This window comes from Piliocolobus tephrosceles, chromosome 13 (genome assembly GCF_002776525.5).
Source record: "Piliocolobus tephrosceles isolate RC106 chromosome 13, ASM277652v3, whole genome shotgun sequence".
NCBI lineage: Eukaryota > Metazoa > Chordata > Mammalia > Primates > Cercopithecidae > Piliocolobus > Piliocolobus tephrosceles.
Window position 1 is genome coordinate 53984453 of NC_045446.1, and position 13062 is coordinate 53997514.

Below are 13062 nucleotides of genomic sequence, written 5' to 3' on the forward strand. Positions count from 1 at the left end.
CTGATATACAAGTCTACAACCCCTTATCTGAGATTCTGAAATCTAAATGCTCTAAAAAACAAGCTTTTTTTTTTTTTTTTTTTTTTTTTTTTTGTTAATCTTGGAGCAAACTCATTTGGTGGCAATACTACCTGAATTATAACACTATCCTACTAGTGTGAACAGTCTATCATTTTGCCACACAAATATAAGTTTGCTTTTGGGGTAGTGCGCCAATAACTGGGTATTATACATTAAAAAGTACAGGTACCTTTCTGTAATCTGTAGTCTTAATTTCTAAGACACATCTGGCTCCAAGAGTTTTAGGTAAGAGGCTGTGGGCTTGACAAAGCAGTTAGAAGCTAGATACTTTTTTCACTTACATACCTCTTTATTGTTGAGTTCTAGAACAGCCAGTCCAACTAATGCTCCCACGCATTTGGAATTGAGTTCTAGGGCTCTGCTGAATGCCAGACGAGCTTTTTCCAGTTTGTTAAGTTTCACAAAGCAATGACCCATTCCTAAACGAACTTCCGCTATAAAATGAAGTCATTCAATCTGTTAAACTAGGGCATTTTTTAGGGTTCAATTACAAAAATGCTTAAACATTCTCTATTCGTGAGTTGCAAAATCCCCAAAATTAACTTCAGTATAACTACACCATAAAATCTTTTGATCTATCACAAACTTGGTTTCCTTGGAGGCTACATCATACCACGTTCCAACTCTCTCCCCTATCACTGACACATTTCTCACCACATAACAGAATGCTATAATACTGGTATTTTTCTTGTCTTCTAACAACGCTGCTAACCATCTCTTCAATTTCTCATTACTGAAGAATGATTTTTAAACAGAGAACAAAAGTTCCACCAAGACCTTAAATGTGACTTGATTATGTGCATATACCATTGTTCCCTTCAGAGCTATGCTCACATGTGCTACCTCATTTCGAGACCATGCCAAAACACAAACAAGTTCCCATCTAAAGCCAATCGCCATACTGGTCACTAGATGCCCTCTTATCTATTCAAGGATACTGCTCCGGCAACCCTCCCCTATTTTTTCTCTCTACTGGATCATTCATTCTCATCTATACATAAACATTCTCCCATCTTATAAAAATCCTCTCTTGAATATCTCTTTCCAGTTGTCAATCATGTCTGTTCTTCCTTTGATAGCAAAACTCCCAGAAAGATCTAGCTATGCTTGCTATGTCTAATTCCTTACCTTCCATTTTCTCTTGAATACACTCCAGTGAAGCTCTCACCCCACTATTCCAGTAAAACTGCTTTTATCAAGGTCACTATGGATTTGTATGCTGCTAAATCCAATGATCAATTCTGTCCTTATTTTACTTGGCCTAACAACAGAATTTGACACTGTTGGTCATCATCTTCTGGAAACATTTTACATTTGCCTTTAAGGACAATGCACTCACCCTATTTTCCTCCTATACCTCTGGCTATTATCTTCTCAGTCTCCTTTGCAGATTCTTCCTTATTTTCCTTATCTCTTACTGTCAGAGTGCTCTAGGGCTCCACCTTCAGACCTCTTTTCTATTTGCACTCATTCACAGCTTTATACACTGTATGTTGATGATTTCAGCCCAGACCTCTTTCCTGAATTCCAGCCTTTCTGATCTCTTCATCAATTTTAAATAACGGGATTTGGAAAATATGATTAAGTATAGAGTTTACTGGGGTGCAAGGTGTGAGAACAGCCACTGGAAAAGTACTGACTCCAAATAAGTGACATCAGCGTTGTCCAAAGAGAAAAAGTTAAGGTTTTAATTATTTGGGGGAAACAGAGAAATTCTAGCAGGATTATAACATTTTTAAATATAACACCAGGTACATATGTTACAGCAATTTGATTGGTTACAAATTGCTATATTCTAAAAAGATTATTTTATTGCTCCATGTGAGGGGGGTCTTATTTGTGGCACCATTTGATCTTAATTATTTACAGCAAAAAAAAGGCAGAAATTGCAACTGCATGCTACGTGACTCAGATTGTATAGCCACATTCTTCTCAAGGCTCAGGATAAAGCTCTAAAAGCTTTAAGTTTGAACTGTTTAATTTGACAACTTATATGTCTAAAAGGTATTTCAAACTTTTCATGTCTAAAACTAGTTCCACTTAAACTATTTCCCAAATGTAATAAAATATAACACTACTTTTCCAATTGCTTGTGCAAGGGAGTTATCTTTGACTCTTCCTCTCTGTCTCACACATCATATCTACTCCATCAGCTCTCCTTTCAAAATACATGTAGAATCTGACCACTTGTACCAACTCCACTATTACCTCCCTAGTGTGAGCCACAATCACCTCTGACCTGCCTGCCTGCAGATGCCTTCTTCCTGCTCTCCCTACTTCTGTCCTTGACCCCCTCCCCTTGAGCCCCACTCTAATCTCAACCCCAAAGCTCTAACAATCCTTTTAAATATAGGTCAGATCATGTCACTCCTCCACCCAACACCCGCCAATGGCTTCCCGTCTCTGTTGGTGTAAAAGCTAAAGTCCTTACAACAATCTGTGATGCCCTATGTGATTAGTCAGTTCCTGGTTATAGTTTTGACCCCGTTTCTTACTACTTCTCACCCCCACTCTTTCTCCATTCCAGAAATAATGGCCTCCTTACTCTTCCTTAAACTTTCCTCTGGACCTTTGTACCTTCTATGCTCTCTCTCTCGGAGCGGTCTTCTCCTATGTATCTGCCTGGCTTCTAGTTGTTTTTTAGGTCTTCACACAAATGTTACTATCTCTGATGAGTTTCCTTGGTCATCCTTTCTAAGCAACTCCTGATGCTTCTCATACCCTTTTTCTGCTTTATTCTTCTCCTTAGCTCTTACTGGTAGCTTACACATCATACATATTTTACTACTTATCTTGCCCACTGAAAACTGAATTCCATGAGGGTAGGAACTTTTGTCTCTTTGGTTAATTGCTACATTCTCAGGGTTTAGAACAGTGCCTGTCACATACTCAATAAAAATTTGCTACATGAATGACATTTTGGAAAGAAAAATAATATAGGGCAAAAAGATTATATTATAATCTACTATCCAGACTTTTTTTTTCTTGAGACAGGGTCTTGCTCTGTTGCCCAGGCTGGAGTGCCATGGCATGAACATGGCTCACTGCAGCCTCAAATGCCTAGGCTCAAGCAATCTAGCTGTGACCACAAGCACTATCATGTGCAGCTGATTTTCTATAGAGACGGGGGTCTCACTTTGTTGTGCAGGCTGGTCTCAAATTCCTGGGCCCAACAAGCAATCCTTCTACCTCAACCTCCCAAAGTGCTGAGATTACAGGTGTGAACCAGTGCACCCAGACCCTATCTATTTTTTTTTCCCCTTGAGACAGGGTCTCGTTCTGTTGCCCAGGCTGGAATGCAATGGCACAATCAAGGCTCACAGCAGCCTCAACTTCCCAGACTCAAGCCATCCTCCAGCCTCAGCCTCCTAAGGAGCTGGGACCACAGGTGTGTGCCACCATGCTGATGTAACTTTTTCATTTTTTGTAGAGACAGGGTCTCACTACGTTGCCCAGGCTGGTCTCAAACTCCTGGGCTCAAGTGGTCCTCCTGCCTCAGCCTACCAAAGTGCTGGGATTATTGGCATGAGCCACTGCACCTGGCCTTACCATCCAGTTTTTGACTCAAACGTAGCACTAAAAAAAAAAAAAATCATGATTCTGATACTTCAATAATCTAACAATATCTTTTCATAACTAACTTCATAAGCAACTGACAAATCCTCAATGTTTTAAGCTGGGTCATACACAGTTTAGACATAAATTTTTCTCTTACCTGGACATCCTGGGTTAGTACGCAATGCTTTCTTATAGTAAGCAAGAGCTCCTCTGTAATCCTTCTTGTTGAAGGAAATGCAAGCTTTACCTGTAAAGATTTTTAAAAATAAACATAGTGTCTGATTAAAGGCCACAAGTCTATTATGCTTTACACTAACTTACCTAAGTTAAATACATCGCTAAGAAATACTTGAAAATAGTGAACAAAATTTCATATTAAAACTTCGTTTTTCATACAAGTATATTAATTTGTCTGAAAATAAAACTTCCTGTTTTTATGTGAAATGTTATGAAGTTAGCAAACTAACATAGGAACAGACAACTGAATACCGCCTGTTTTCACTTATAAGTGGGAGCTAAATGATGAGAACACATGGACACACAGTGGTGAACAACACATACTGGGGCCTTTTGGAGGGTGGAGGGTAGGAGGAGGAAGAGGATCATGAAAAATAACTAATAGGTACTAGGCTCAATACCTAAGTGATGAAATAACCTGTACAACAAACCCCCATGACACAAGTCTATCTATGTAACAAACCTGCACTTGTACCCCTGAACTTAAAAAAAGTTTTAAAAATGTTACAAAATAATAATTGAAATAGCTTCAAGTTGTCTAAGTAGAGATTGCTTACTGGCTCTTCAGAAGTGAATAACCAATTACTCTTTTTTGAAAAAATTATTTTTTGTAGAGATAGGGTCTTGCTACATTGCCCCAGCTGGTCTTGAACTCCTGGTCTCAAGTGATCCTCCTGCCTCAGTCTCTCAAAGGGCTGGGATTACAGGTATAACGAGACAGGGTCTCAAAGCGCTGAAATCACACTGTGCCTGGCCTAAATAATAATTACTCTTAACTGGTATATATTTTATTTCTACAATTTCAACAATATTTGTTGTAGGTAATTTCATTTGTAACAACATAAAGCTCTTCTACTGTGCTGTCTAGCTGAGTTATTAAGAAGCTATTACAAAGAAATCTATTGTAGGCATATGCTGAAAACAATTGTTTCCTGATATGTTGCCAAAGATCACTTACCAAGAAGGGCTGGAATATTATTTGGAGACTGATTGAGTACAAAATGAAACTGTGCATCAGCTTGATCCATTTTGTCACCCTCAAGGAGGCAAAAGCAGGCTCTTCCCAACAAATGGTTCTACAAAGTAATGTATTATCTTAGACTTTACCCCCATATACCATGAACGTGTAACACTAAAGTGAAAACCAAATAGCAAGGAAGTGGAGCACAATGCAAATTCCCCTATCAAATGTAATGTGCTTAAGCTACTAACAAGCAATTCTTAATTACAAAATGAGAAATTATCCTGAAATGTAAGTCTTCTGCGCCAGTAACAACGACCAAAAGAAAAATTTTAATTCCTTAAAATATTCTTGAAATTCACCTGGAGATAATAAAATTACTGAAGCAAGTTTTATGTACTAAATTCGCCCATATTACTTAAACAGTACAAAAACCAAAGCATTCCAATTTTAATGAGGAACCTTTCTTCTTTTTGACTCTATCAACCATGTTATTTAAAGAAAAACTCTTTCAAAAAATCTGCTCTCACACACATTTTGCTTTCATGTGCTTTTCCCCCCTTCATAAATGGAAAGAAATTTGACTTTATTTTTACCTGATCATACATAATAATTTTATCGGCCATTGTATACAATAAGGTGGCCTGTGTAATAAGATCCTTTTTATTGTCCTTATTCTTTTCTTTCCGAGCCTGTTGTACATAATACGCTGCCAATGTATCCAAGCAAGTCATCTGGTCTTTTTCATGGTCTCTATAGTCCAAATTGCCATCTATACGTGCTGCTTCCAACAATTTTACAAACTCTTCTGTTTTTCCTTGCTTGTAGTATTCCAGCTATAGGTAATGAAACAAATTAGAATCACTAAAGCATATGTCCATATAAAAAGTTGTACATAAATGTTTATAGCAGCTTTTTTTGTAATAACAAAAAACTGGAAACAATCAAAATGTTGATTAATAGGTGAATGGATAAACAAGCTGTGGTGTATCCATAAAAAGGATACAATCCTACAATGAAAAGGAATGAACTATTAATACATGCTACAACATGGATAAATCTCAAAGTAATTATGCTGAACGAAAGAAATCAGACCAAAAAAAAGAGTACATATTGTGTGATCCTATTTATATAAAACTCTAGAAAACATAAAACAATCTCTAGTGTCAGAAAGCAGACCAGTCATGATCTGGCACAGGGATTAGGGGTGGGGTGGGGGGCTTGTGGGGAGTGGTACAGAGGACAGTTTTGGAAGGTGATGGATGTATTCATTAACCTTGATTGTGGTGATGGCTTCACAGGTATATACAGATGATAAAACTTATCAAATGGTAAATGTCAAATATGTGCAATTTATTATAAATCCATTAGACTTTAATAAAGCTGTTTAAAAAACTGGAATGACTCAAAATGTTCCCAATCTGCTACTTATCTAGCAATAGTTGATTTCTAACTAAAATTTTCAGACAAGTGGAGCCTAAGAGAGAAAACAATAATAAAAGATATGAAGAATTCTAAATAGAAAACTTGGGTTCTGGTTCTAGATCTACCAAAAATTATCTGTGATTTGGGCCTGTTTAATAACTTCTCTAGGCATCTGTTTGACTTATAAATAATAAAAGAAATATCTAGTAGGTGTGGTGGTATGCACCTGTAATCTACTACTTGGGATGCTGCAGTGGCAGGATGGCTTGAGCCCAGGAGTTTGAGTCTAGCCTGGGCAAAAGAGGGGGACTCTGTCTCTATGTGGAATATCCACCATTTACCAACCACTGACCATTGGTCACATACCATGAAAGGCATTTCATATACATATTCTCTAATCTGTACAACCACTCTATGAGGTAGATGCTAACATCTCTATATTTTAAATGCAGACATATGCTCAGAAGTTAGATCACTTGTTTAAGGTCACGTAGCTAATTAGCAGCCATGCCGAGACTTGATCTAACCCCAAAGCCTACATTCTTTTCCCTATAAAAATCTATATCCCACAATGTTTCATTAATCTATTCTACTACAGGTGTCACACTAATCCTCCAATATTCTAATTTTTGTTTAAGTGCTGTTAAGGAAGGCATATGTACTTTAAAAAAAAAATAATATACACACACACACACACACACACACCTAAATTACTGTATGGTTTTAAAAAATGTGTGTGACAAGGAGGCTTGGTCTCCATGGAATAAGCAAACTTGGCACTTCAAGTCAAGAAGGCACTGCTTGTCATTGAAAATACTTCTCTGTAAATCCACATCCAAAAGGAAGAAACTCTTAGAGCAGTCTTGAGCATGGGATATAAGCCCAATTCCAGACCTATTTCTCTGATTCTTCAAGACAATATTAGGAGACTCTTCTGCATGTTTGTATGAAAGCAATGTGGCACATCTCCTTAGGAATAATGACTGTAACATTTATATTACCTATTCCTATAAAAAGGAAACATCATTATGCAGCTGATGCTGGCGAGTAGAGGATATAGAATTTTAGGCTTTCTGACTGGATTTTCTTGAGAATCTCCAGTAAGATTCACATTGAAGGAGACTAAATAGGACAAAAAACGTAAGCCTGAGATAAACTTCACCCAAAAGAACTTCTGTGGGGTTTTCCTGGAGCCTAATCACTTTCTAGAATATTTTAAGGGAAATGTTTTATTGTTATAGGAAACAATGTTAAGCAGCAATGTTCACACAGAAGCACTTTCCTTTTTTTCAGCTTGTCTATAAACCATAAGCCAGCCTTCACTGAACAAGCACTAAATAATCACATATTCAATATAGAATAGTACTTAAATGAATTTTGCCTTTACCAACATACACTAATTCACCAGTAGAGTAGCATATCACTTAGGAAAATGGCCTTATTGTTTCATAAATTATTAACACAATTAATTTCCATACACATGGTATAATTAATCTATCATGCAGCCAAGCTGGCTATTACTATATCTGAAAACAGAAACTACGTATTTTCCTAGTCAACAAATAAAAAATATTTGCTACATGAATACTGACCGCCAAAGCAATCCATATGTGCAGTTGTGTGTGTTCCTGTTTCAGAATACTGATAACTTCATCTCCCTCCGGTAACTGATCGAAGTCAAGTTCAATGACCTAAAATACAAAATGTAGGTCTTAACTCTTATTCCGCTTTAAAATTCAAATTTCATCTGTGCTGCTTTTCTTGAATATAATCAACATGCATATACACAGAGTACGTGTTCACTTTCAATACGGTTGAGCTAATACATGTTAATGTTTAAGGACTACATGACAAATAGGTAATACTATAATAAAGTAAGAGCACAGACCTGCTACTTGTCCCCAAATCACTGGAACTATAAAATGCTAGAAATGGTCTGCTTACTCAAAAATAACAAAACAAAATCCTACTTAACATAGAATCCAAGTAAAGTGCAGATAAGCACCCTAGAGACTCTCATGCCATAGGTCTGACTCCTTGAGATGCATGACCCTACAGGCCATGCAAAGTTGAATGCCACTGCACACATTAATCATGGAGGTGGCACCTGCGTGTAACAGACAGTCCTGACTGTAAGCACAAAAATAATAATAGGAAAATGTCCTGGAATTAGAGGCAATGACTACACAACTTTGCGAATACACTAAAAACCACTGAATTTTACACCTCAATATTACATCTCAAACAAAAAAATAAAAGTAAGAGTATAAGATACACAAGAAGACTGAACATCAAAGCTGAGAGCTTTACTCAGACAAGCCACAGGCCACCCATGAATGAGACATAGGTAAATGAGAGGAGGTTAAATTCTATCAGCACACAGGGGCGGCTAAATCTTGGGCTATCTCGCTGAAGGAGAGTTGATGTCGAGAACATAGTGCACCATGACAGACTCGAGTTTCTAAGGGAGAAGAGATGACCTCCTATATATTCCCAGGGAAAGATCTCCAGCTTGAGCAGCATATAAACCCCGGTAACATCAGAGCCCACCTCTGTAATCTGCGAGGTGTTTTACAGTTTATCGGGTACTCTCACATCTCCGCTCCCGCGTGTTGGTTAGGAAAAGAGCAGCGCACTATCAAAAACGAATAGGCTGGAGAGGAACTTTCAAGAACTCCTTCTCCGAGTGGCCCTGAGGCTGCAGAGGCGCGGTGCTCCCTGCCCGAGAAGGCACAGGGGCTGAAGAAGATGATCAGACCTTGGCCAGGGATTTTGATCAGGGCTCTTAGGCAAGGAGGATGCTTTCGCTTCAGAAACGAAGTCGAGTGAAGTCGGTGGGGGCGGTCGTACAAGTTCACGGCCCCCACCCGCCTCCCTACACGACACTTACCTCGTCAGTGTCCCGGAGGGGAATCTCGATGGAGCCCCGCGACATGATGGGGTCAGAAGGCGAGCAAGTGTCTCGCCCCGCCGCTTCGCAGCTGGTAGTCTCCGCTTCAGGCTAGTCCAGAGGTGAGTGACGGCTCCGTCTCTGGTCTTGACTGCCGCCCCGCGGCGCCGCCAGAGCTCTGGCTTCTCCTTCCCGTCAGCCGCTTAAACAACGAGCAGCCGACGGCGGACGGCCACTTCCGGCGACCCCGCCCCCTGTCCCGGAAGCACTCCCGCGGGAGCGTGCCCTACGCGAGCTCACCCTGTGGCTCCGGTGTTTCCATTTTGGTGTTGGCAGTTCAGAAGCTTTCGTTGGCGTGTCAGCTGTAGGGCTGTAGGGTGTGACCCGAGAGGCTGCAGGGCCTTAGGAACCATGTGGCGTTTGACTGTCCTCAGCGCTGGCTCGGCCCCAAATGAAAGCTTGGAAGGCGTAGCCGCTTGGTCCCGCGGTGGGCGGGGCCTCTGCCTGACGTGGACCTCTTGGGATGGGCCTGGCCAATCCTGTTGTCTTCGCAAGATTGTTGTGGATAATTCAGTCTTTCGTTCCGCAACCCAATCATTGGTTCATCTTTTGGTCCCCATTGGCTGTAAGTCATACCTATGATACCTTTGTGACTAGTTTAAATAAAAAATTTACAATTAATTCGGTAATCACTGTGATAATTCATGTCTTTTTTTTTTTTTTTTTTTTGGTTGTTCGAAGCATGTAAGAGGACCTAGTGTATTTGTGATTTAAATAAAATTGCAGAAGAGGCCGGGCGCGGTGGTTTACGCTTGTAATCCCAGCACTTTGGGAGGCCAAGGCGGGCGGATCATCTGAGGTCAGGAGTTCGAGACCAGCCTGACCAGCATGGTGAAACCCTGTCTCTACTAAAAATACAAAAATTAGCTCGGCGCGGTGGTGGGCGCCTGTAATCCCAGCTACCCGGGAGACTCAGGCAGGAGACTCGCTTGAACCCGGGAGGCGGAGGTTGCAGTGAGCCGGGTTCGCCCCACTGCACTCCAGACTGGGGACCGATCGAGACTCCACCTCAAAAAAAAAAAAAATTATTTTTAGTAATATATTTTATTTAACGTGATATATCCAAAATCTCATTTCAACATGTAATCAATATAAAAATTCAGATAATTTTTACATTTTTAATACTAAGTCTTGAAAATTCGGTATGTATTTCACATGTATACACTTGTCTCAGTTGCCTGATTTTAATGGAAATATTGGATCTGTGTTTAGATTTCATGAAGTTTGCAGTTGAAAAAATAAGTTCGCATACTTTAGTTTTTCCAAAATTTAAATTAATTAAAAATTTTTGAAATTAAATTCCTTAATTGGATTAGTCATATTTCAAGTGTTCTATAGCCACATGTGGTTAGTGAATACTGCATTGGATGGCATCAGACAGTATTTCCCAGAAATACTGTTTAATACATTTTAAAGTTTATAAAGTAAGCATTAAACAAAAGTACAAATAGTGGTGATTGTTATTCTCCATGCCCAAAAGCCTCCCTGATATTAAAAACTCTATTGATAGGTTTGGTTTTTCAGTTATTTGCATCCAAAGCATCATACCTGATAATGCATAGTGCCATGATTGAATAGTTGGGGCACTCAATTTAGAGTGGGATTTGGAGGAAGTGACATTAAGTTGCATCTGGGAAAATGAGTTTGACAGGTAAAGTATGTAGGGGAATGTGTAGCAGAGGGGACAGCATGTTGGGGAAGAGCTTTGAGAACCTGCGAGAAGGTCATGTGACTAGAATGTAGAAAATGAGGGGGCGAGTGGCATAAGTTGAAGTTGGTATAAGAAGTACCCAGACATGCTGGGCTTTATTCATATAAAGCAAAACTGACATTTTGTCCTGTGTCCAAAATGAGTGAGTGTACACATTATATCCCACAGGAAAAACAAAATACTTTGTGTTCTGAAATAAACCGTGAAAGAAGAGTATCACACTATCTGTAGTCTCCAAAGTGAACAAAACTTTCAGCATTTCCCATTTATTACCGACTCTCTTACAATGTAATTGCTGACTTTTGTAATGCTGCAGTTTGAAGATATGTGGGAGCTTGGGGTCATATGGCAGTCATATGAGAAAATTGCTGTTTTCCTACCATGAAGCAACTAACTGTAAACCTTGGTGTGTGTACATTTGATGTATCAGTTCTTCTAAAGCCTAAATTCACTTGTATACTTTTGCAAGTGTTTTTGTAAGTAAACTTTTTTTTTCTAAATGCTTTTGTCCTTCAGAATTTCTTTTGACTTGGTATATATTAATGATTTGGGGTTTTATCTTACATGCAAAGTGATTGAAAGGTTTTAAGTGATGTGTATGTGTCAATGAGAGGGAGAAAGAATAAAAGAGAATTGATTTTGGCCAGGCGTGGTGCCTCATGCCTGTAATTCCAGCACTTTGGGAGGCCGAGGTGGGCCTTTTGCATGAGCTTAAGAATTCAAGACCAGTCTGGGCAGCATGGTGAAACTTCGTCTCTACTAAAGATACAAAAATTAGCTGGGTGTGGTGGTGCACACCTGTAATCCCAGCTACTCAGGAGGCTGAGGCACGAGAATCGCTTGAACCCTGGAGGCGGAGGTTGCAGTGAGCTAAGATCATACCACTGCACTCCAGCCTGGGTGACAGAGCGAGACTCTATCTAAAAATAATTAAAAAAAAAAAAAAATTGATTTTAAAAGATTGTTCTGGCTACGTTGTGGAAGATGGATAGGAAAGTGTCTTGAGAGGATGTGGGCAGACCACTTAGGAAACTGCTGTCCAGGTCACAGATGATAAATAGGAATAGGTTTAAGACAGTGGAGGTGGAGAGAAGTGGATGGATTTAAGATTATCATCTATCTGTCTATCAATCGTCTGTTGATACCTTAGTCACTAGGACTTGCCAATGTATTGGATATAGGCCAGGGTCACTGAAAAAGTAGTGTCAAGAAGGACATCCAGTTTCTGGCATGAACAAGTGGGTGAATGATGTGTCATTTCCTAAAATAGGAAAGATTAGTGGAGGAGCACATTTGGGCAAAGGTAGACCACTAGTTTGATTTCACGTGTGTTGTTTGTGCTGTCTCTGCAACAGCCAGATGCAGATTTCAGATAGTCAGTTATTGGATATACAGATCTGTGATTCAGAAGACAGTTTCTAACCTGGAGAAGTAAGTCTGAGAGCCATTGGCATAAAAATAAATTTTAAAACTGTGGTATTAAATTAGATTAGATAACCTAGAGAGAGAATGGAGAGTGACAAGAGAAGGGCCTAGTTCCCAGCCTGAGGAATTCTAGCACACAGAGGGCATGAAGAGGAAGGTGGCCTGCAAGGAATCAGCGAGGACAATGAAGAGAGAATCACCTACCAGGGGCCTGGCAACAATTGAGACTTAAACTACACTCTTGGTACAGGTTGCTACAAGCAACCTTTTGTTTTTCCCTAACTGTAGCAGACACTGATGAAATTAGATGTTTTAGAGCTGTAGAACCAGTTTTGGAGCGATTTCAAATATTTTATTTCAACTGGCATGATTGCATAATGTCCATTCACAAAACGCCATGCTCCATATTGAGCCTGAGTGCACTAGATCAAGGCAAAGCAATTAGTGTATTTGGCCACTGTGGGTTTTGTTGAGTACGTGTTCGAAATAGATTGCTAAGATTCTTAGTTTTATGTTGTTGATATTGCAGTTGGCTGTAATGTTGGTAAATATATACATTTAGCCAATCTGAAGAGTAAGTTATTTTATATGTTGATAAAATATGCTAATTATTTAATTAATTTATTATTTTTGAGGCAGGGTCTCACTCTGTCATTCAGGATGGAGTATGGTGGCACAATCATAGCTCACTGTAGCCTCAAACTCCTGGGCTCA

General features: G+C 39.4%; 1 protein-coding gene across 1 annotated transcript in view; it reads right to left on the reverse strand.

Moving 5' to 3' along the window:
• The window catches only part of CTR9 (CTR9 homolog, Paf1/RNA polymerase II complex component), a 28817-nt gene extending 18992 nt beyond the window's left edge, over window positions 1-9825 (reverse strand). The window contains exons 1-6 of the mRNA XM_023189969.3: window positions 9153-9825; window positions 7855-7953; window positions 5434-5673; window positions 4835-4952; window positions 3797-3886; window positions 367-515 (exon numbers count right to left, since the gene is read on the reverse strand). Coding sequence (XP_023045737.1) covers window positions 367-515; window positions 3797-3886; window positions 4835-4952; window positions 5434-5673; window positions 7855-7953; window positions 9153-9197 — 741 coding nt within the window. The 5' untranslated portion in view covers window positions 9198-9825. The remainder of the gene's footprint in view (window positions 1-366; window positions 516-3796; window positions 3887-4834; window positions 4953-5433; window positions 5674-7854; window positions 7954-9152) is intronic.
• Window positions 9826-13062: the final 3237 nt, after the last annotated feature.